The sequence below is a fragment of the Lampetra fluviatilis genome, chromosome 35 (genome assembly GCF_964198595.1).
Source record: "Lampetra fluviatilis chromosome 35, kcLamFluv1.1, whole genome shotgun sequence".
Classification (NCBI taxonomy): Eukaryota; Metazoa; Chordata; class Hyperoartia; order Petromyzontiformes; family Petromyzontidae; genus Lampetra; species Lampetra fluviatilis.
Window position 1 is genome coordinate 1,620,995 of NC_136309.1, and position 23,854 is coordinate 1,644,848.

General features: G+C 49.0%; 2 protein-coding genes across 2 annotated transcripts in view; both read right to left on the reverse strand.

Moving 5' to 3' along the window:
- Positions 1–188: 188 nt before the first annotated feature.
- On the reverse strand, positions 189–16,273 carry AGK (acylglycerol kinase). Its single transcript, XM_078872664.1, has 15 exons — positions 16,106–16,273; positions 13,653–13,692; positions 12,443–12,522; positions 10,080–10,155; positions 9,074–9,166; positions 8,415–8,447; positions 7,082–7,176; positions 5,982–6,051; positions 5,073–5,152; positions 4,525–4,582; positions 3,166–3,319; positions 2,516–2,607; positions 1,941–2,008; positions 1,729–1,801; positions 189–692 (listed from the first exon to the last, which is right to left on the reverse strand). Exons 1-15 carry the CDS (start codon positions 16,204–16,206, stop codon positions 567–569), a joined length of 1,239 nt encoding a protein of 412 aa, XP_078728790.1. The 5' UTR covers positions 16,207–16,273; the 3' UTR covers positions 189–566.
- Positions 16,274–19,484: 3,211 nt separating this feature from the next.
- LOC144944489 (thiol S-methyltransferase TMT1A-like) overlaps positions 19,485–23,854 on the reverse strand; it is a 5,756-nt gene continuing 1,386 nt past the window's right edge. Inside the window, exons 2-4 of the mRNA XM_078872673.1 lie at positions 23,444–23,582; positions 20,955–21,126; positions 19,485–20,351 (exon numbers count right to left, since the gene is read on the reverse strand). Of these exons, the coding sequence (XP_078728799.1) occupies positions 20,115–20,351; positions 20,955–21,126; positions 23,444–23,582 (548 nt within the window). The 3' untranslated portion in view covers positions 19,485–20,114. The remainder of the gene's footprint in view (positions 20,352–20,954; positions 21,127–23,443; positions 23,583–23,854) is intronic.

Here is a 23,854-nt window from a genome sequence, read left to right on the forward strand (position 1 = left end):
ACTCGTATTGATATGTGTAACCGTGACAATGCCAAGGTTACATATATTAAAACTGCAGCATTATATAACTAAATTAAACACGTGATGTGTTGTGTTGACCATTTTCGCTTAAAATCACGGATCGGGAACGATTGCCAGAAAACCGACTTCTCTGTTCAACGCAAGAAACATTCTGCTCATGTTCTCACTTTATTTCTCTTCTGTCCACTTCCAAAAATATTCCTTCACAATGTAATTTACATCAAATGGAATGGTGAATATAACATGTTTCAATCTGCAATTGTTAAAACTTGTACAATGTAAACCACAAATGGCATGGCAACCTAATATGGGGGCATTTTCAAATCATGTGTGATGTAAATCGGCATAATGATGACATTTACACAGTTTAATGGACATTTAATTTAACCACTTTACAAGTACTGGTCTTGCCAGAATGGCGCCCGCTTTGCTTATTTCAACTCCCAATTCACAACTCGATTGCACGGATTTTATTTTGTTCACACTCGTAAAACGAACACAGAAACGCGAACAATTTTACAAAGTCGGCAGACTTGCGACCAAATTCACTGCAGCAGCTTGTCACGGATGGAGCTGTGGCAGAAGAGCTTCAGCTTCCAGGGCAGCACGCGCACCTGCACGTCCATCGCCTCGTACTCCTCGCTGTCGATGCTGAACCAGCCGCCCTGCACCTGGGGGGGGGCAGACCCGTCCAGCACGTCAAACGCTGGGCAACCGGAAGAGGTCACTAGCTTATCGACGAAAAGGCGTTCTCCTTCACATTCGCATCGAACCATCTAATTTACAACGTTAGAGTCACACTTGCTGTGGTGTTATGGCGAGCACACTGGGCGTGCAATCCAGAGGTTGCTCGTGTTAGATTTTGATCTCCTGCCGCAGCAGTTGAAACTGCTGCAGCAGTTGAAACTGCTGCAAGTTTCTCAGATCTCCCCGCCTCTGTCCATCTCCCAGCAGTGTAACTGGTCACAACCGCAGCCGATCGGCAGGTGACGCGTGCTGAGGAAAGTGCGAGGATTTCCACCTCCGAGAAGATTGGCCAGTTTCGAAGAGTAGGCCAAAGAACTCCCTCTATTCATGGGGCTCTAGAACTCCTTCTATGGAGGCCATTCTGGCAGCAGTGGCATGAGCTATTGCAAGTCTGCACAGCTCTTTCTCTGTACAATAAACTGATACTCTGTAGTATTACATCATTCTAAATTACCATTTGCTTCAATAACACGTTGTTTTGTTGAACGAGTTTTTGGTACGCCTATAATGTTAAGTGACATTCTGAAAACCCGTCAACTATGGATACATTCCATACGTGTTCACTCCTAAATATTCCATGTTAATAGTTAACGAAGGTTTACTAATAATATTTTTGTTCAAAACATTATGGCTCTGTTTATTTGTGTGAAGACTAAACAACAGATTGGAAGAGTTTGAAGATAATCTTGCAATTATTTAGGCGGTGTAGCCAAGTCGAGCCATCTCCTGCTATGTTTGTGGTCTGACTGGCATCTTGTCTATGGCATGCATGATAAGAACATTATCATTTATTAACTACATGCCAACAACGTATCTTTGAAGTGCGTGGTTTCCGGTTTGGGTTTCCCGTTTCTCCTCAAGCGTTCGCTTTGCTGCCGCGGCCGTCTTGAGGAGTTTGATTTTAATTAAATCTCTTTTAAGCAGCAATGTGGTCGCACGTATCATGCAACCCTCCCTCACCTGCGGCTTGAGAGAAACCTCTTTGGCCTGTAGCTTCGTGGAGTCCTCGCGGACTGCGTTTTCCTTCTGCATCCTGCGAGGGGAACGCACGCCATCACTGCCGTATCCTCCGCACGCTCACGGCCCAACTCCAGCGGTTTCTCAAACTCAAGTCCTCGCGACGTGCCGCGGGGTTTCGCCTTTTCACGTTTACCAGTCGCAACCTCCCTTACCCTGCACGAATGAAGTCCATCTTTGTGACGGCGGAAGGCATCAGAACGATGTCCACCGCATCTGGCTTCTGTTGGGGTGTCAGAACAAAGCAACTTGTTGTTTAAGCGTCACCAAAATACGTACGCTTTAAACGCTCCTAATAGTTGTAATATATTATTTGTGTGCTATTGCCCCAAACATCTCCTTTTAGATATGTTTACTTTTAAGGTCACAATGTTATCGTGATGATTGATGATTTTTTTGTGACCTGTACAAAAAACAATAGTTGGCAGCCACTGCTGGAAGAAGGGCTCTTCACAACGCTCCGCTTGCGACCCGAACCTCCAGTAACCCCCACCACCACCTGACTGACCGGTTGATGTATCATATGATGCTTGGCTTGGTTTGTGTTTTATTAATCTTTTTTGTTTGAAAGTGACATTATTTGCACATTAACAACAACAAAACACTACAAAAAAATTATCATTCATAAAGCCACCGGGTCATCTGCGTGTTGCAATCGTGGAGCCGGAATGCAGACGCTGACCCAGAAACGAGGGAGACGCGGGGGGGAGGGGGGGGGATGTCCACAAACCTTGAGATCGAGCACGGCGTTAAGGCTGCTGATCACCACCTCCATCGAGGAAATCTCCATCTCGGTCTGTGGCGTCTCCTCCACTGGCTTCTCTGCACAATGAGGGCACACGACACGGCCGCCCGTACAGCAGCGGCGTAAACTCGCTCGCTCGGCACACCCACACTGGGCGAGCACCCAACGACGCAACAGGATCTTGACAGCCCCGTCAGGAAAACCGCACTGTTCACCGGTTGAATGGTTCTATAGAACAAAAGCGTTCATTATCACGGACATAACTAACGTGAATCTGACGAAACGATTCACTGCATTGGCAATTTGTCGTTTTCACCAAAATCGGACAAAGCGGAACATTTGGCGACACGTAAATCCACGCTTCGTCATTATCACCAATGGTCAAATCACCGCAGGGCGACGGCCTACCCCACAGCCTTGGTGTTAAGTGTGGTCTGGTAAAGTGTGGCCTGGTGAAAAGGTAGAGGACGTGGGGGGGGGGTGGAGTTATAACCGCTCACTGTGCTACACGGGAGCAACGCACGGCGTAGTGAATGTTGCGACGTGGCGAGTGTAGCGGCCTCGCGAGTGTGGCGGCATAGCGAGTGTGGCGGCGTGGCGAGTGTCACAGTGTCCGGGGGTGTGGGGGAGCCCACCTGGCACTTTACTCTCCTGCAGTCGAAGGAATCTGTTGTAGATTCTCCTCCACAGGGAGGCCCGTGGCACTGGACCGGGGCTTTCCTCCACATACTCGGGCCTCTCCGCTGGCTCTGCGTACGACAGGAGGGCATGGCGGCTCGGAGGCCACTCCTGAAAGGGAGGCATACAAAGACAAAGATCCCCCGTGTAGCCCTAACAGACGGCCGAGGCAAGTGCTGCTGTCGAGCAGCACCGATGAAGGCCGGCAGAGTGCACCAGGGGGTGGGGGTTGCCAGCGCCACGTCCAACCACTTTTGTCTCTCCCAGTGCAAATGCTTGCACACCACAGCAGGTACCCGTTTAAGGCTAAGTCGACCTAGGACCTCGCACACCAAACACACGTGAATATACTCGTGGTGAAAGAGCAAGCTTTTTTAAAAAATGTAACTTAAAGCTCGTGACAAAACTGCACACTTGAATGCGAATTTTCACAACGTTCTCAATCAGCTGCTTTGACACGGGTCGGACCGTTGGACGCTGACGAGTCACAGGGAAGGAAACTGAACAGCGCACCAAGAAGCGTGGAGGAGGTGCAACGCTTGGAATCTCACCGACGCAGAGGAACGCACGGATTGGAGAACGTACGCGGGCTAAAGACACCGAACCGACGTCAACTAAAACTTGGCGCACTTGGCCGGTGGCTCAAAGGTGGTTGGTGGTTGAGACGAACGGCAGTGGCAGCAAGAGGGGGCACGCCCACAACGTACGTCTACCGTCGAGATGAAACCATCAACTAAACTTTTATTTTATTTTACCACGTACCTCTTTTTCAAAAGTAACCTGGCCACAAGTGATAGCTCAATGAAAGTGGCTTGTGACGTGGACATTTACAGCAACCAAATACTCTGAACGCGTGTTGTTGATTCTAAATGCGGAGGGGAAAAACCGGAGGACCCTAGAGAAAAATCCAAGCGACCACGGGGATGGAGAGAGAGAGAATACGCAAACTCCAAATATACAGCAGGCTCCAGGGGGTCGGGATCAAACTGACAACCTCCTGTATCCCAGGCGAGGTAGTTAACATCTCGCCACCGTGGCAAGCTGTTCACCACCTCGCGACAAAATCTGCTCGTGTGCAGGAGGCGGACGGATTGTTCCATCGCACGAACGCGAGGGATTGCGACAGCCTGAAGGCCTCCAGCAATTCTTGTTGCTCTTGTTTGTACCGCTTGTCTCCCCCCCGCGTTGTGACTTTGCACGCAACTGCGCTCATAACGCCGCGCATAAAACAGCCACAAGCCACACGATGCACGGAGCGCGATGCTAAGGATTGTGACGGAATGAGTCGTTGAGTGGCGACCACCGGCTACACGTACCTGGAAGGTGCTCAATAAGTAGGAGGCCACCTTCTTCAAGGGGCCAAGGTACCAGTACCTGCACAACAACAACAACAGGCGTCAGCGTACTCCGTTATTAGAAGATCACAGCTGTCAACCCAGACGGTTGTGGGTGCGGTACTGCGAGGGATCTTCTGTTGAACTTCTCTCGCACCGTACGTAGCCAACCGTGCTAAATCGGAGGTGCGAGGAAGAGACGACAAAATTTAGATTTGAAGATTTCGTGACTGCAGGGATTCATCTTCTTGGTTCTTTCGGTAAAGTCACGTAGAAGGGAAATAATAAAATAATAACAAGAAAACAGGTCTGTTGGGAAGACAGTGTTGCTGTCTTCCCGACAGCGACGCCGTCTTCCCGACAGACCTGTTTTATTATGTTTTAAATGTTCTTCACCTGAGGACGGCTGCTTGCGTTGTGGCCGAAACGTCGTTAGAATTATTAAATGTTTTATTTTTATTATTTCCCTTCTACATGACTTTACCGAAAGAACCAAGAAGAAGAGACGACAAACGGAGGATCCTGGGTACCTGGGGGCGCTGGCCTGGGCGTCTCGGTAGTTCCCCCAGCGCAGCTCCGACAGGGCATACACCGGCTTCCCCTCGACGCCCTGCGCATGGAGCAAGGCGCACGCAACGTTGCGTTTCACAAGTCATATTTTAAAATACTTTTTTAAAAACACGCTTTAATGAAATGTACCGTACGAGTAATGGCAGAACTCCACGACTCGGGGAAGTGGCCCCGAGGCTTGCCATAACGTAAGGGGCCGTGGTGATTTACAGCCAACGTGAGTTGAGCGTGGACAGTTAGAGCCAAGGCAAAACATAACATATAAAAAATATGGTTTACAAAAAAAAAGATATATTTTTTATGATAGAATATAGTATTGTCATCAGTAAGACATAAGTATACAAAGTTTGCAGTCGATACCACATTGGGAAGTGGGTTAAAATTGAGTTACAAGATTTGAGGATACGACAATGACAACAATGACGACAACGACAACAACAGACAGAGTGAGTTAAATAAAAGCGTTTAAAAAAACACGGTCACGTGTCGCTTGCCGCCCGGCCGCCGATCGGGACTGCGCGGGATCTCGTGGAAATGTTTTCGAGCGACGATCAAAGATCCGTCCCGTTCACAGCGGTCAACCGGACACGGGAGACAACGCTGGTGAGCGCGCGCACCATGTCACGTCTCGATCGACGGAAAGTTACGCGCCGAGTAAACATTCGGAACACATCCCCCGCAGGGCCCCGTGCTTTTAATCGGAGAAAAATATAAACCACGGATGCTCGTCGCAAAGGGCCGAACAGCGGTGCAAGCTGTTCAAGTGGACCCTTTGCCTCGTGACAAGACACCAAGAATACAATCGGAACACAAACTGGAGGTTAGGGGGGGGAAATAATTTAAATAGAACAAAAAACAGGCGCCCTTACCACGACTTGAAGGACATCGACGGGAACCGTGCTCCCCCTGACGATGGCGAGCGTGGCGCTGGTGATTCTCCTGCGCACACGCACGCCGCACACGCACGCACTCGCTCGCTCGTATTCTGACACGACAGTGGCACCGCTTCATGCGCATGTAAAAACTAAACTGAAAACTGCAATGTCCATGTTTAAATTGTTTGCATAAGTCACAACAGAAACCACTCGCCTGCGCGCCGCACACGACGCTCGGCCCACTGGTAGCGTGCCCGCCGCTTGTTGCAGACATTCGCGGTTCGAATCCAGCGGCCGCCCTGATTGTTAGCGGGGCTCTTTTAGCCGCAACACGACGCGCCGTCCGCTTCAAGGCGGACGGCGTTAAAAATCCCGTCAAGCCGTTCGCGTTTGTAGGCCGTCGCGTGTCGGCATCACGGTCCAATTTGCCAAATTCGAACATTTACCCACGAATGACTCGATTTAAATCGACGTAGAAATCATCGTCCCTCGCCGCGAAAACTCGGCAGGACCCCTCCTGAACAGGTCACGAGAGCTCAGCGAGACTTTCCCGGACAGGCAAGCGCACCGTGACGTTCAGCGCACTGGGGGGCGAGTGTGCGAGTGTGTGAGTATGTGTGTGTGCAAGTGAGTGTGCGAGTGAGTGTGTGAGTGAGTATGCGAGTGAGTGAGTATGCGAGTGAGTATGTGTGTGTGCAAGTGTGTGAGTATGTGTGTGTGCAAGTGTGTGAGTATGTGTGTGTGCAAGTGAGTGTGCGAGTGAGTGTGCGAGTGTGTGAGTGAGTGTGTGAGTGAGTATGCGAGTGAGTGAGTATGTGTGTGTGCAAGTGTGTGAGTATGTGTGTGTGCAAGTGTGTGAGTATGTGTGTGTGCAAGTGAGTGTGCGAGTGAGTGTGCGAGTGTGTGAGCGAGTGTGTGAGTGAGTGTGTGAGTGAGTGTGTGCCACGCAACGGTGCGACCACGGTGACGACGGTGTGACCCAGAGCTACGTCGTCGTCCCGCGGCTGCGGCGGCGTCCATCGCGGGGGCCCAGCACGCACACGGGGGGGTGGTGGGGTGGGGGCCACCGTGTCTCGGTGCTGCTGCTCGCTCACCTGACCTGGTCCTCCTCCTGCAGGTGAACGATGCCGCCGACGGTGTTCACTTTGCCCAGCGGGATGATCCCAATGGGGATCTTACTGAAGTCGGCCTGACAAAGACAAAGACCACCCCCCCCGCCGTATAACCTTCAACAGACCGTTCATAATCAAGGTTTTAGGGTTAGGTCGTGTAAGTGTGAATGTATCGTAACCCTCCACCACCCAACGCAACCAGTAAGGGTTGTCACGTAAACAGCGCGCCAATTCGTTACTACTTCAGCCCACCGGTGTGTTGGAGAGTAAGTCCACAACATTTACTATTTGAATACCGTGACGTTTCGCTGGTAATTACACCCAGCAAATCGCCCAACGATGCGGGATGTAATTACCAGTAACGCGTCATTGTTGACGTGACAAACCTTCCTGGTTGTGTCGGGTGCTGGAGGGATACGACAGATTTATCCTCACGCGATCTAACCCAAAAAACTTTATTATGAATAATATTGGTTGCGAAAGCGTACTAAGTGTTAAATTTAACAAACTGGTTTAACACGTAGTAGGCTTTCATGACCAATAGTGTTAATAGTAAATGTTTAATTGGGTCAGATCGCGTAAATATAAACGTGTCGTTAGCCCACCACCACCCTTACTAATTGGCCTGCGGGTGGCACAATCTAACCCCTAAAAAAGCCTTTATTATGAACTTTAAAAGAGTGCTGGGGCAGGTGCTGTTAGCGAGCTCCTAGTTAGGCCGGCACGGCACACGAGGTGGTGACTGGCCAGCTCCATGCCTGGCTGCCTTTGTCTCTCCAGGGGCGATGTTTACACACAACACCAGGTACTCATTTGAGAAAACGAATTTCATTGAAAAATCATTTCTTTAGAACTGCTTTTGTGTTTAATTTGTTGTCCTTCCCCCGCACCTCCGATTACGACGGTTGGTGCAAAAGAAGTTCAACATGCACACATACAATGAGGCTGAGTGGACCTAGGCGAGGCCCAGGACCGGTACAAATAATCGTCACTGGTGTTGGCCGTGAGCGAGAATCAAAACTCGGGTCACCGGGTTCGTAGCGCGGCAACACCGCCGCCTCGGAGAGGATGGCGCGTATCGGCGTTCGCCAATCCAACCCTGCTTAGTCTCCGAGGCCAATCGAGATCGGGCAAATTCTGGGCGGTGCGGTTACAGTCGCACCCAGATCGCTGCTCTCAAAACAAACACAGCTCCGTGCCTCGATGTTCTTGGCAATGCTAATTCCAGACTAATTCGGTGTTGGGAATGATGAACGTTGCTCGTGAATGATGAACGTTGCTCCCGCACGGCGATGTTCTCAAAAGGTCGACTCACCTCGTCGTCTCTTCTCAGCATTCCCGTAACAACCTGAGCGCACACGGACAACGTCGTCCATCGCGGTTACAACCGCTTCACGGCAACGTCGATGCAGAGACACAGACTCAGCAGACAACGGTTCGCGCAGAAATAATCATTCACAGCCCCCTTTGTCAATCCACCCCTCAGTCAGTCGTGACCGTACTGCTGCAGGTTTGTGAACGGGGGGGGGGGGGGCCCAGGACCGTTTCAGACATCACTTTCCAATGATGTCAGCCGTGGCCAGGATTCGAATTTAGGTTTGCCAGGTCCAATTGCGAAGTGCACCGCCGCTCCGACCAGCGCATTACTAAGTACCCGGCACTGGCAGCAGCGGCTGAAGTTGGTTTTGGGGACGTTTCGAACAACGCCCCAGAGATCCACTGAACGGACAACATTCAGAGTGGCGAATCCATTCCAGCACCGTTCTTCTTGACACAGCCATGAATGGTCAGCGCCTCCAGCCGCCAGAAAGGTAACGTGAACCCATCGTACACCCCGCACCTCCGATTAGCACGGTTGGTTACGTACGGTGCGAAAGAAGATCAACACACGTACGTATAAAACACGCGCGAACCCAACGATGTTGACCGTCACACAAGCAGGCTGTCCGCCCGCGTGCTTCGCCGCGGACTCACCTCGAGCAGAGTGCCGTTCCCTCCGGCCACCACGATGGCGTCGGTGCGGTCCAGCACCCCCAGCAGGTCCTGCGCCTGCCCCTCGTGATCGGTCTGCGGCAGAGGTCGCAAACGGGTTTTGATTCCTTACCCGTACCCGGCCGCACCAGAGTCGCAAATGGGTACCCGTACCCGGCCGGGCAATCCGATTATTTAAGGGATCGTTTCGGCAAAAAACAACAGACGTATCACCGGCAATGTGGATCGTTAAGCCACGTCCGTGGACGCCGATGAGCCCGGTGCCAGACGTCGGCAGCTACCGCCACGGACTGCCGCACTGCGCGCTGCCAGAGGCCGCCTCAAGATTCCCAATTCTCGTAACCGTAACAAGACAACGATCGTAGGTAAAAAAATTACTTGATTTATAACGCACACGAAGAAATTGTGCAGCAAATCACAGATGAAAGTCATAAGTGTGGTTGCAGTGGCTGCACTACAATCGTTTTAAAAAAACAGGCCAAGAATAGACTTGTGATAGAAATTGTACAAAGGAAAATTAACCAGATTTCGGAGTATGCACCAGTCCACGTGCCTATAGTCAAAGCGCCGGGGACTGCACCTGATCTCGCCCGGTCGTGAAAGCCAAGCAGGCATTAGCCTGTATAGCGCCTAGATGGGCCACCACGAACACGTAAAACAGGCGTTTTCGGGGCCTGTGTGGGTGTGAGAAGCAGCAAGTATAAATGTTTCCGACTTCTCAGCTCCGACATCTGTGCTCCCCACCTTCACGAATCCGCACTGAGCAGTGTGGTGAAATATGGTTAAGTGATGCCCCCCCCCCCACCACGACAAACCACATGGCGTAGGGAAGCACTCATCCAGCAGTGGATCGACACCAAGGGCTATGCACGGAGACAACGTCTTCATGGCACTTGCCTGTCTGTGAATGTATTCAAGAGCCCACGCGAGCCTAGACAAACGATCCAGAGTGCACATTCTCACCCGCACACGTGCACGTGCTCGTTACCTTGACCACGGTGACTTCAAATCCCGCCAAGTGAAGGATCGGAGCGGCGTTGAGGTCAAACAAGTTTTTGGCCTTCCTGGAAACAACCGCGGAGAACGGGCAGAACGTGCAAATCATCTCCACGGACGACTCTGAAGCGCCCGCCGTGACCTTTTATTTTTCACCTATTTCACCCAGAGTAATCCTTTTATTTTTCACCTATTTCACCCAGAGTAATCCTTTTATTTTTCACCTATTTCACCCAGAGTAATCCTTTTATTTTTCACCTATTTCACCCAGAGTAATCCTTTTATTTTTCACCTATTTCACCCAGAGTAATCCTTTTATTTTTCACCTATTCCACCCAGAGTAATCCTTTTATTTTTCACCTATTTCACCCAGAGTAATCATTTTATTTTTCACCTATTTCACCCAGAGTAATCCTTTTATTTTTCACCTATTTCACCCAGAGTAATCCTTTTATTTTTCACCTATTTCACCCAGAGTAATCCTTTTATTTTTCACCTATTTCACCCAGAGTAATCCTTTTATTTTTCACCTATTTCACCCAGAGTAATCCTTTTATTTTTCACCTATTTCACCCAGAGTAATCCTTTTATTTTTCACCTATTTCACCCAGAGTAATCCTTTTATTTTTCACCTATTTCACCCAGAGTAATCCTTTTATTTTTCACCTATTTCACCCAGAGTAATCCTTTTATTTTTCACCTATTTCACCCAGAGTAATCCTTTTATTTTTCACCGATTTCACCCAGAGTAATCCTTTTATTTTTCACCTATTTCACCCAGAGTAATCCTTTTATTTTTCACCTATTTCACCCAGAGTAATCCTTTTATTTTTCACCTATTTCACCCAGAGTAATCCTTTTATTTTTCACCTATTTCACCCAGAGTAATCCTTTTATTTTTCACCTATTTCACCCAGAGTAATCCTTTTATTTTTCACCTATTTCACCCAGAGTAATCCTTTTATTTTTCACCTATTTCACCCAGAGTAATCCTTTTATTTTTCACCTATTTCACCCAGAGTAATCCTTTTATTTTTCACCTATTTCACCCAGAGTAATCCTTTTATTTTTCACCTATTTCACCCAGAGTAATTCTTTTATTTTTCACCTATTTCACCCAGAGTAATCCTTTTATTTTTCACCTATTTCACCCAGAGTAATCCTTTTATTTTTCACCTATTTCACCCAGAGTAATCCTTTTATTTTTCACCTATTTCACCCAGAGTAATCCTTTTATTTTTCACCTATTTCACCTAGAGTAATCCTTTTATTTTTCACCTATTTCACCCAGAGTAATCCTTTTATTTTTCACCTATTTCACCCAGAGTAATCCTTTTATTTTTCACCTATTTCACCCAGAGTAATCCTTTTATTGTTCACCTATTTCACCCAGAGTAATCCTTTTATTTTTCACCTATTTCCCCCAGAGTAATCCTTTTATTTTTCACCTATTTCACCCAAAGTAATCCTTTTATTTTTCACCTATTTCACCCAGGGTAATCCTTTTATTTTTCACCTATTTCACCCAGAGTAATCCTTAGCACACACACAGTGGGAGAAACACGGCACGTGCGACCGTCACACCGCACGAGCACCGAGGTCCCCGCGTTAATAAACTCCACGCACATCTACGTCTCTATTTAAGGAACGAAACAGGAGGATTTCTCCACTAATCTGGCTGTCCACCTGATGAAGCTGGTTGTAATTACTGGCGAAACGTCGTACTCAAGATTGTGAATGTTGTGGCTTGGCTCTCCAACACACCGGTGTGCTGTACTAGTGACGAATCGGCACGTTCCGTTTACGTGACAACCCTTACTAGTTGGCTGTGTGGGGTGGTGGCGGGTTTAACGACACATTTATTTATTTACACGATCTAACCCAAATAACCTGTATTATGGATGTTATTGGTCGCGAAAGCCTCCTACGTGATAAATCCATGCGCAGCGATGGACGATTGGCGAAGGGGGCAGGGCTCTGAAAATGTAAGCCCTCAGTGAAGACTGCATGCAGGCGGTGGACGTGTGATAGGCGGTGGACGTGTGATAGGCGGTGGACGTGTGATGGTCGATGGACACCCCACGCGGGATAGAGGTAACCTTCTATTTGCAAGAGAGTTAAGTCTTGCAAATGGGAATGTCCTCCTGGTCTCTGGTTCAAAAAACTTTACTCTCTCTCTCCATGTGTCTCTCTCTCTCTGCTGCTATTCCTATTTGCTTAACTGTGCTGTACTTTGCTTTATTTGCTTTGATTTCATGTCGGTGACCCAGATCACCCTTGCGAAATGAGACTCACATCCAGCTCGATTGAACCCTCGCAGCTGGCTAAACAGCGTTCACTTTGAGTGCCGCTCACCCGTTGCTCGCTGCTGGGTTGAGGAACACGGTGATGCGCTTCGGGGCGTCCGCCAGGAACAGCCGTTCATTTCCAAACACCTGGTGACAGACGGGGCCAGAGAACCCAACACGATCAAACGCTCTACACGACGACTTACCAGACACTGGTGTGCACACGCTATTATTATTATTATTCACCTGCCGAGGTAGTTGCTTGCGTGGGTGGCCACCGCCGATATCCGGCCACGGTTGTTAACATTAGCGACGAGCAATATCTTTCCGTTACATTAAGGTTGATGAGCACAGGTTCAAAGGCCCAATACGCCAGGCCGCTAGCGATAAACAGCGCGATTAGTTTCGATTGAAAGCTTTCGTGACTGCAGGGATTCATCTTCTTGGTTCTTTCGGTAAAGTCACGTAGAAGGGAAATAACAAAATAATAAAAATAAAACAATAAAATAATTCTCACGACGTTTCGGCCACAACGCAAGCAGCCGTCCTCAGGTGAAGAACAGGTCTGTCGGGAAGACAGCATCTGAATGAGAGCGTCTCATTCAGACGCTGTCTTTCCGACAGACCTGTTCTTAGCGCGATTAGTGTTGCAAAAACACGAGGGCCAGTACATTTCTTGAACCGAGCAAGGTCATGATTGAGGTTTTGGGAAAATAAAGACGACGGGAGGGAATTATAAAATGGGGCGGCGAGCGGGAAGCAGCAGCAGAAGGCGAGTGGCGTGAGTGGCGTGAGTGGCCGAGTGGCGTGAGTGGCGTGAGTGGCCGAGTGGCGTGAGTGGCGGGGGGCGACTGTGTCAGCGGGTTGACCAGCAGAATGGTGACCGGTGTCGCAGTGCGGACCAGACGTCCGTGGGAAGAACAGCGGCCATGGCAGTAGCAATACAAGGGGGGTAAGGAGGCGACTGGCCGTCGGGGAGTTGCGTGACGAGACTGAATAAGTGCAGGATCATCAAAGTGAACTCGTCTCTGTGCTCCCCTTCAGTCACCACCGACCGGGGTGGTGAAGTATCGTCGCAGGACTCCGAACGACTGACATGACATGCCGAGGCCTTCGTGCAGCAGTGGATGTGGCAAAGGCTCCCCCCTCCGAACGCGATTTTTAATGCTTTAATGTTTAAAATGACAGTCGCATCCATCAGTCGTGAACACACACCCACGTGAACACACACCCACGTGAACACACCCTCACATGAACACAAACCCACGTGACCTTACCAAGGCTTCCTCGCATGCAGCTCTTCGCAAAAGGCTTGCTCTGAAACCAAAGATGACATGACAATGGAGATCAGAACTTAAATCACTGTTGTCGCTACGGCGCTGGTTATTAAACCAAACGCAAGGCGCATCAACATCTCTTGAGGGCTACGTAACATACGGGGCCCATAGCTGTCATCCCACTCGGTTTACCCCGTATTCTTGTACAGGGAGATTGAGTTGTTCAGGTCCATACGCCATACGGCCGTTTCAATGCGGGTCAAAAAAATGTGTTTGTCTATTTGTTTGTGTTTCTCCCTTGTGATGTGAGTTTGTAGGATGAACGTTGAGAGTTGTAAGGGCACTGGGTGACCAATACGATCTCAATTGTGTGTAATAAGGTAGGGCCCTGATGAGGGGTTGACAGGTTTGAGTTGATAACAAGAGTGCAGCTTGTTGCTGGCCTGCTGAGCGTTTGGGGCATTTTGGGGTCCCGCGTTCAGCAGCCGCGAGGAAACTCAACAGTGGAAACCCATCGACACGGACACAACAACGTGGTTCTATACAACAACGTGGTTCTACACCACGTGGTTCTCCACCACGTGGTTCTACACAACAACGTGGTTCTACACCACGTGGTTCTACACAACGACGCGGTTCTCCACCACGTGGTTCTACACAACAACGTGGTTCTACACCACAGCGTGGTTCTCCACAACAACGCGGTTCTCCACATCAACGCGGTTCTACACCACGTGGTTCTACACAATAACGCGGTTCTACACAACAACGCGGTTCTACACAACAACGTGGTTCTACACAACGGCGTGGTTCTACACAACGGCGTGGTTCTACACAACGTGGTTCTACACAACGACGCGGTGCTCCTCTGCTGCTGGTGCCCTCCCCCACGGCGTGGCGCTCCCCTTACCCCAGACGCCCGTGCTGTTGACCCCCTGCCCCTGGCTGTGTCCAGGGCTTGCGACCTTGATGAGAACCACTTTCGTTTCATTTCGCGTCATTCGTGATAATAGCGTCCTGCAAAAATGCTGCACGTTGATGATTAGAATGTGAGAACCGAATCGCACTACCAAGCAAATGAAAATGCTGCTCGCAAGCAAAATCTAAAACAAGCGTATTATAGTAATAGGTTTTTACCCTTTCAACTGGTACAAAAAACAACACCTTAATACAAGGGATCATGTTTGCAATAACCACAACACAGTCAGTCGACCAATCAACTTCAAGGACAGTGCATATCATTATCAGAGTTGTTTATTTTTGTTTGCATTTTTTTTGTTGACTGCTTGTGTTGTGGTTATTGCAAACATGATCCCTTGTATAAAGGTGTCAGTTTTTGTACCAGTTGAAAGGGTAAAAACCTATTACTATGATCCATTGTAGAAAGGTGTCAGTTTTTGTACCAGTTGAAAGGGTAAAAACCTATCACTATATTTTGCCACTGGTAAAGGAGGTCTCATAGTGTAATTAACAAGTGTATTAGTTAAATGGCATCAACACGGACACCCACCACAGAGTGATCACAACGACCTTCAGCAGCCCCTGTGCACTGCCCATGGCCGACTGTCTCCGGAATGAAACGTCAGAACCACATTCGCCAAACGGACAGACGCCCGGCCATAGAAATGTGGAATTTCAACCACCGAGGGAATGAGATAACGAATGAAAGACAGCGGTCTGGAATCGATGACCTCCACCCCCCCCCCCCTACAAAGACAAAGATCCCCCGTGTAGCCTCTAACAGACTGTTGGGGCAAGTTGCTGTTAGCGAGCAGCACCGATGAAGGCTGCCGGCGCCGTGGCACACGAGGGGGTGGGTGGCCACCACCAGCACCACCACCACCACCAGCACCGCCACCACCGCCACCACGCCCGGCCGTCTTTGTCTCCCCCCAGTGGCGATGTTTGACCACGACCCGCACCGGATAGTTTGAGGCCGAGTCGACCTAGGGGGGAGGCCGAGGTACCAGCTTCAGACAATCGTCACGGCTGTTGGTGGCCGTGAGCGGGAATCGAACTCGGGTCACCGAGGTTCGTAGCGCAGCGCGCTAACCACTGCGCCACCGCTCCCCTCCCCCATTCAATCACCAACAGTCGATTCGCACCCCGCGATTTCGCGGATCGATTCCTTTAACCGCATTACGCGGTTGAACACGAGATTCAAGCCAATCGAGTGCCGAGTGGCACTTGCAGGGCTCTCCGCCTGCCTCCTTCAGCCAGCGCCATCTCAAGACGCCCGACGCAGACCCGCGGAATTCGTTCGCCCGGCAGCGCAAACGCGTCCGCGGGCGATCCGAAAATCGGCATCGATTCCACTGCCGCCTTAATCGAATCTAGAATCGATTACCTGACCCCAGCAAATCCATCGGCTCGGGGAGTGCAAGGGGGGGGGGGTTCGGTGGTTGTGCGCTGCCGCTGTGGGGAGGAGATTGGGGGGGTGGGGCGTGTCTCACTTGTGCCGCTTGTGAGCCCAGGTGGCCCCCCACACGCACAGGGCGCCCCCCGCGGTGCTCTTCTTCCAGTGGGTGCGGAGAGTGCGCAGCACGGACGCCATGGCGGCCCCAGACACACGTGGCGCGCGTGTGTAGGGAGCAAACCACGTGGGGGGAGGTGGTGGCAGAATGGAGCAAACCAAGTGGAGTGACTCGTGGGGGGAGGATGTGGCAGAATGGAGCAAACCAAGTGGAGCGACACGTGGGGGGAGGATGTGGCAGAATGGAGCAAACCAAGTGGAGCAAACCACGTGGGGGGAGGTGGTGGCAGAATGGAGCAAACCAAGTGGAGCGACACGTGGGGGGAGGATGTGGCAGAATGGAGCAAACCAAGTGGAGCAAACCACGTGGGGGGAGGTGGTGGCAGAATGGAGCAAACCAAGTGGAGCGACACGTGGGGGGAGGATGTGGCAGAATGGAGCAAACCAAGTGGAGCAAACCACGTGGGGGGAGGATGTGGCAGAATGGAGCAAACCAAGTGGAGCGACACGTGGGGGGAGGATGTGGCAGAATGGAGCAAACCAAGTGGAGCAAACCACGTGGGGGGAGGTGGTGGCAGAATGGAGCAAACCAAGTGGAGCGACACGTGGGGGGAGGATGTGGCAGAATGGAGCAAACTAAGTGGAGCGACACGTGGGGGGAGGATGTGGCAGAATGGAGCAAACCAAGTGGAGCAAACCACGTGGGGGGAGGATGTGGCAGAATGGAGCAAACCACGTGGAGCGACACGTGGAGGGAGGATGTGGCAGAATGGAGCAAACCAAGTGGAGCGACACGTGGGGGGAGGACGTTTCAATTGCAACACAAGCAATCATCAGGTGGGAAAACCACAGCAAGATTTTTTTGCTGCTGCATTGACATTGTTGGCTTCATTGGCATCGTTGCTGCCCCCCCCGCGCATCCCCCCGTTCTCTTAGCCCCGCCCACTTCCAGCCCCGCCCACTTCCCCCCGTCCAACTTCACGTCTCTCCGAGCGTCCACGCAACGCTCCCCTCCCCCTACCCCCCTCCCTTGCCCCTCCCCCCTCTCACCTATATAACCTCTTACCTCTGCATCTCTCGTCCACTTCTTTCGAACTGCTTGTTGTTGTGTTTAGATTGTTGTTCTTCCCCCGACAGCTCCGATTAGCACGGTTGGCTACGTACGGTGTGAAAGAGGTTCGAAATTGATAAAAGGCGAGAGGGTAAGCGAGGGAGCCCAGACAAACCAAACTACACACACTTCAAGATTCAAAAGCAAAGGGCAGCGTGAAGATCGTGAGCTTTATTTAAGGCAACAGCATTATTACAATGACATTTTTTGCAGCAATAAAGTGAAGTCACCATATATCAGAAGAATATTGTACCTTGAAATTATTGAATGCAAATTATTTTTTTATATTAGTTTGCGAGGTAGCCCCAAGCGATCCAGTAAACATGACCAACGTTCCATGTTCCAAGATAATTTAGTTTCAATTTCATGGTTGTGCTGCTTCAGTGTCCCAGACTGCTTTAATTGAAATGGTCAACGGGCGCAAGGATTAAAAAATGTACCTTTAAATTATTTAGTAATACTTTCGATGTAAGGGTTTCCCTGGTACTCAAACACTACGAACAGTATAACGATGTATATGCCATAAAAAAGGTTATCAGACAATGTTTTTAAAAACTTAATCCTCACCCTTGTTGGCTCCTTCTCTCTGGCTCTACGTGCTAAGAAAGGATATTGCCCAAAACGTCCCAGACTTTATACACTTTTCTTTTAAGGCAGAGTTATTGATGAATTTTGTAAAAACAAAAACATGATCATTGGATGCGGATTGCTTGGGTGCTGAAATCTTTTCGGTGTTTTTGACCCGAGCAGACCCAGCTGAAATGAAGTGACGCCTCCAAGCATCAACTCAACAAAGATCTCCCGACAGCCGGTGCCGAGGAGCCAAGAGGACAGAGATCATTCACCAGTCTCTTAAGTGCTACGTTTATCACTCGCAAGCTAATCACTCATGCAAGGCACCTCGCACGACTATGCTATTGCAGGCACGGCAAAGACCTTTATAAAATCTCCCCTCATGTTACGCGCCTAAAATATCCCAGCGTCACACGATCAGGGGGGGTGAGGGGGGGTAAAACCCAACGCTTCTTGGTGGCATTTCACCAAACTCGCGACAGCAGGAAAACTACGCGGAATGCGTCGTTTGTCTTACGTGGTGTCTTATTATGCAAGCGACAACAACAACAAAAACAACCCCGGGATTTTAATGCCTCACGAAGACTCGGAGATTTCTCAGGAAAGCTCCTTTTAAATGGAGGTCGTCCTCAAGGAAGATCAGCAGAGGGTGGCCGGCCACCCCGGTCACAAGAGTCGGCAGAAGCGGCAGCTGCGGGTTACAAGGGGCCCGAGCAGAGGTCGCAACCGGGTACCCGATACTCGTACCCTACCCGATACCCGGCTACCCGTACCCGGCCGGGTACGGGTAGGCGTTTGCGACCCTGGTGCGGCCGGGTACGGGTAAGGAATCAAAACCCGTTTGCGACCTCTGGGCCCGAGGTGGCGCTCGCCTCATTACCGGAGATGTAAGTCGAGGATCGTGAGCCACCTTGGCCGCACGAATAGCGACTGAGGGGGGTGTGCTTGCAAGAACGTACGACAAAGACCCCACAAAATCTCATTGTCCACGGAGTAGCAGGTGATCAAACAAAGCAAGGGGACACAACAAACATTCTAAAACGTGAATTATAAAATTATAAAGTGTTCCAATAAATCAATCTTTTTTTTAATATTTGTGCCACCTCTAAAATATGAATGGCTATCAATGCAGTCTGAAGATTCATGCTAATCCCGTCACAGTCGCCACGTTTAGAACAAAATCAAGTTTAGATGGCAGGAAACACGGGAGAGGGGACTGCAATGCCGCAGCAGTACAGCCCGAGACGAAACAGCCAGGGCTCAGCACCACCACCAACAACACCACCACCAACACCACCACCAACAACACCACCACCAACACCACCACCAACAACACCACCACCAACACCACCAACACCACCACCACCAACAGGCCAAGAGACGGCGGGCGCAGCCTCAGCAGCACCCATCAGGGCAACGGAGAAGTTCGTAAAAATAATTCTCACATCGACCTTGTCATTTTACGCTTCACAGGTAAGAGGGATAAGCATTTACACCATTGGAACCTCATTTGCCAGTAAAAAATATGATTGTTTTTTTACCCTTCTATCTGGCAACAAAACTGACACCTTTTTTTAAAAAGGAGTCATGTTTGCATAGACCACAATACCTGCAGCCATAATGCAAATAAAAACAGAACAATATATGATAGTTGTTTTTTGTTTGCATTATGGCTGCAGGTATTGTGGTCTATGCAAACATGACTCCTTGTAAAAAAAGGTGTCAGTTTTGTTGCCAGATAGAAGGGTAAAAAAACAATTATCAGGTAAGAGGGTGTTTTTTTCCTTCCTCCCCGTGGCTCGTGATGTCAGAGCGATGGGCCGGCAACCCTCGAGGTCCTGGGTTTTGACGGTCTATTAAACGTGGCCTTGCATTCGAGTACGCTACCGTCCACATTTGAGAATAAAACATTCAGTTTGACTGTCACGTTCACAATCTAGGGGTAAATGGACAAAGCCACATGTAACGGTGTATTAATTGCATACCAAGAGCATTCATTGCCTGTCAACCCCTTATCAGTGGCCTACCTTATTACAGACCAATTCACGACTTATTGGTAACCCCGTGCTCTTATAAATCTCAACGTTCATCCTACAGTCCCATCACAAGGGAGAAACACAAACAAATAGACACAAAAATGCCCCGATTGAAACGGCTGTACACCGCATGGACCTGAAAACTCAATTTCCCTGTACAAGAATACAGGTAAAACTGTGTGGGTCGACAGGCATGCAAGAGTACAGCGCACGTAGCGGTGTAGTTGTATCTGCGTACCAACATGACGGAGCCACGTAGATCGGTGTAACTATTTGACTGCACACCCCACTAAATGTGGATTAATCAGGGGAAACTTAAGGGGCGCGTTGATGTGCTTGATGTCCACTTGTGAGAATCCCGCGGCCTGCACAGTGCGTGCGGTGTCACGAGCCAGATTGCACCCGTCACACATGAAGGACCACAGAGGGTCCAGCATCTGCTGACAGCTACGCACCCACGTGTCGGGAGCTGCCACCACGTGCTCCAGGAGGTACAGCTTCCCGCCCTGCACGCAATGCAATTGTACACAATCAGATTCCATAATAAAGGAGCATTTTTTTTCGGGGTTTGATCGCGTCAGCATTCACGTGTCGTTTAACCCGCCAACATCCGGCGCAGCCAATTAATAAGGTTTGTTACGTCAACAAAATGTGCCAATTATAGTTGCTACTTCAGCCCACCAAAGTGTTGGAGAGTGAATCAACAGCATTTATCTTCTTGGTTCTTTCGGTAAAGTCACGTAGAAGGGAAATAATAAAATAATAAAAATAATAAAATAATTCTCACGACGTTTCGGCCACAACGCAAGCAGCCGTCCTCAGGAAACCTGTTCTTCACCTGAGGACGGCTGCTTGCGTTGTGGCCGAAACGTCGTGAGAATTATTTTATTATGTTTTAATTTTATTATTTCCCTTCTACGTGACTTTACCGAAAGAACCAAGAAGATGAATCCCTGCAGTCACGAAAGCTTTAAATCGAAATTCAACAGCATTTACTCAAATTGTAAAGGCACAACATGTACCCAAATTGTGTGACAGGAGGAGACGGGAGAGCGTTGTGGATGATTGGCACTGTGCGGCAAGCATGCACAGGGGTGAGTGAGCCTTACGGGACGCAGCACGCGGATGACCTCCCGCAGGACGCCCTCGGGCTCCCGCACCGAGCACATGACGAGGGTGCACACCACTGCGTCCACGCTGGCGTTCGGCACGCTGCGCATGTCCTCCCCGTGTTCCACCACCGTGTCCACGAGAGTCACGTGCCGGTTCTCGTCAAACGCCCTGGGGAGGCATCGGGCGGTGAGGACGATGGCGAAAGTGTGGAGCGCTCACGGTTATAATTTATATGAGAAGCAATTTCGAATTTCTATTTAAACTGCTTTTTATGACACGCTTTTATTGAACTCACTCCGTCTGTTGTCGTATCCTTAAAAAATATTGCGACTCAATTTTTACCCACTTCCCAATGTGCTATCGACTGCAAACTTGGTATACTTATGTCACACTGATGACACGACTATATTCTATCATGAAAAATTAAAAATAAATATTTTTAAACATTTTACACGCTTTTATTTAACTCACTCTGTCTGTTGTCGTATCCTCAAATCTTGTAACTCTATTTCAACCGTCTTCCCAATGTCGCATCGACAGCAAACTTGGTATAGGTATGTCATACTGATGACAATACTATACTCTATCATCAAAAATTAAAAAAAAAAATTTCAACAATCTTTTTTACGGGTCTAATTGTCCACGCTCAACTCACGTTGCCTGTAAATCACCACGGCCCCTTGCGTTGTGGCAAGCTTCGGGGCCACTTCCTGGAGTCGTGGAGTTCTGCCATTACGAGTACGGTACATTTCATTCAAGCGTGTTTAAAAAAAAAAGTATTTTAAAATATTTTATTGTGTTTGGTTTATTATCCTTCCCCACACACTTTCGATTAGCACGCTTGTCTACTTACGGTGCGAAAGAAGCTCAACGTACATACGCACCGTGGCATGAATTGCATGGACAAGAATTATCTCAGCCTTGTCGAGACCGACACTTCACAGGAAGTGACTGTGTGGTAATTTTGTAATTTAGACCACCAACTCTGAAAATACGCAACTGTAGATTGGTTTGGTCCTCAGGACTCATGAGTACGGTACAATCAACAATGTTCACTGCTGTCACATGCATCTGGGAGCCCCGGAAGGATATGTCTAAATGACAAAATGGCCACACATTCAGTTCCATTGAGCTGGTGGTCTGGCTAAGGCTGATAGAGCTCTTGTACACGTAATGCTGCACACATCTGTGTGTTAACAACTCTTATTTGTTTCCAGCCTGCAGCAGCATTTCTGTTGTGATGCGCCTTCTCGTCATGTACAGATTAGAATTTGTTTTCGCGACCAATATCATCTATAATATAGGGGTTTTTTTGTTAGATTTCGTAAATATAAATGTGTCGTTAAACTCGCCACCACCCGACACAGCCAATTAGTAAGATTTGTCACGTAAACAGAATATTCGTTCCTCGTACAGCACACCGGTTGTGTTAGAGAGCATGTTGTGAATTTGAGTTTAACGACACATTTATATTTATGCGATCTAACTAAAAAAAAACCAACGATGATGGTGTAAGCATGGTTAGTCGGCAGGGACCCTGACGCATTCCAGGTTACTTGGTTCTAGACGATCTTTAAGAATTGTTATTCGTGAGTTTGCCAAGAGGCTCAGAGGTCTCAGTGCTGAGCTGACACTGCTGAGATCGTGGGGTCATGGGGTCGAATACAGCCAGGAACCTGTTCTTAAAACCGGTTTTTCAAGCGTATTCAGTTGAGGGTCTCAGCCAAGTCAGAAAAAAACCAATCACCTAAAACTAAATTTTTTTACGAGGTAAGGCCCACTGAGCTACTTGGCTATTTTTCAGAAGCGACCTGGTCACAAATGATAGCTTAACAAAGTGGCTTATGACGTGGACATTTATATCAGCCAAGTACTCTGAACGCGTGATGTCGATTCTAAATGTGGAGGAAAAAACCGGAGGACCCGGAGAAAAATCCACACGACCACACAAACTCCGAATATACAGCAGCAGGCATCAGGGTCGGGTTAAAACCACAACCTCTTGCATACTAGGCGAGGGAGTTACATTACATTTGTTTCTGCACTTAATTTGCAATATTCTAGCAATTAATTTGACTCACATATGCAAAGTAGGCTGGGAAGTGCTGTCCTCTACCGTGTGGGCCAGAGGTCACCTGGAAGGGATTCTCAGAGGTCGCCCTGTGACACCCGCTTCTGTGGGCCGTTCTCTAACACTAAAGAAGGCTGCACTGCCCTGTGAGAGATTAGAATGGATTCTTCTTATTCTCCTCCTGCTCATAGCACGATGCTAATTGCACAATCAGTATAAAATGGAGGGAAATGACAACAAATATTCAGTAACAAAGAATATGTATTGATCATTGAGTCGAAGTTACTCCCCTACGAAAAAAGATCAATGCCGCACAGCCCTCTACAAGCCTCAATCGGGTTCCTAAGCCACTGGGTCGAGTTCCGGAGCCACTGACGTGATATTACGGTGCGGTATGTGTGACGCATCACTCACCTGAGCAGCTTTTTTTTAAAATGCGGGTTGGGATCAAGACACGTGACTTGGGTGCCCGGTGGGAAAAACTCAAAGTTGGCTCCTGTGCCTGCTCCAATCTCCAACACACGAAGAGGCTTTTCATTGCCAAGTACCAGGTCTGTAGCATTGAATGCAGATAAAAACACGAAGACACACACAAAGACAACAATTATATCCATCTGTGTGTCTCTGTTACAGACCAAGTTTGGCACGCTCGCCGTGGAGGATTCTCGACGATCTCCCATTAACATGCTAATCTCTCATATTAACACGCTCATCTCTCACATGAACACGCTAATCTCTCACATTAACATGCTAATCTCTCACATTAACATGCTCATCTCTCACATTAACACGCTCATCTCTCACATTAACACGCTCATCTCTCAC

Bases quoted from the DNA above. Each gene is read 5' to 3' on its own strand.
- AGK (XM_078872664.1), bottom strand. From the start codon at position 16,206: ATGGCGTCCGTGCTGCGCACTCTCCGCACCCACTGGAAGAAGAGCACC. The intron at 6,052-7,081 runs GTGAGCGAGCAG...GCGTGTGCGCAG, and splicing joins CAGGAGGAGGACCAGGTCAG to GAGAATCACCAGCGCCACGC. The intron at 4,583-5,072 runs GTACCCAGGATC...GTTGTTGTGCAG, and splicing joins GCCCAGGCCAGCGCCCCCAG to GTACTGGTACCTTGGCCCCT.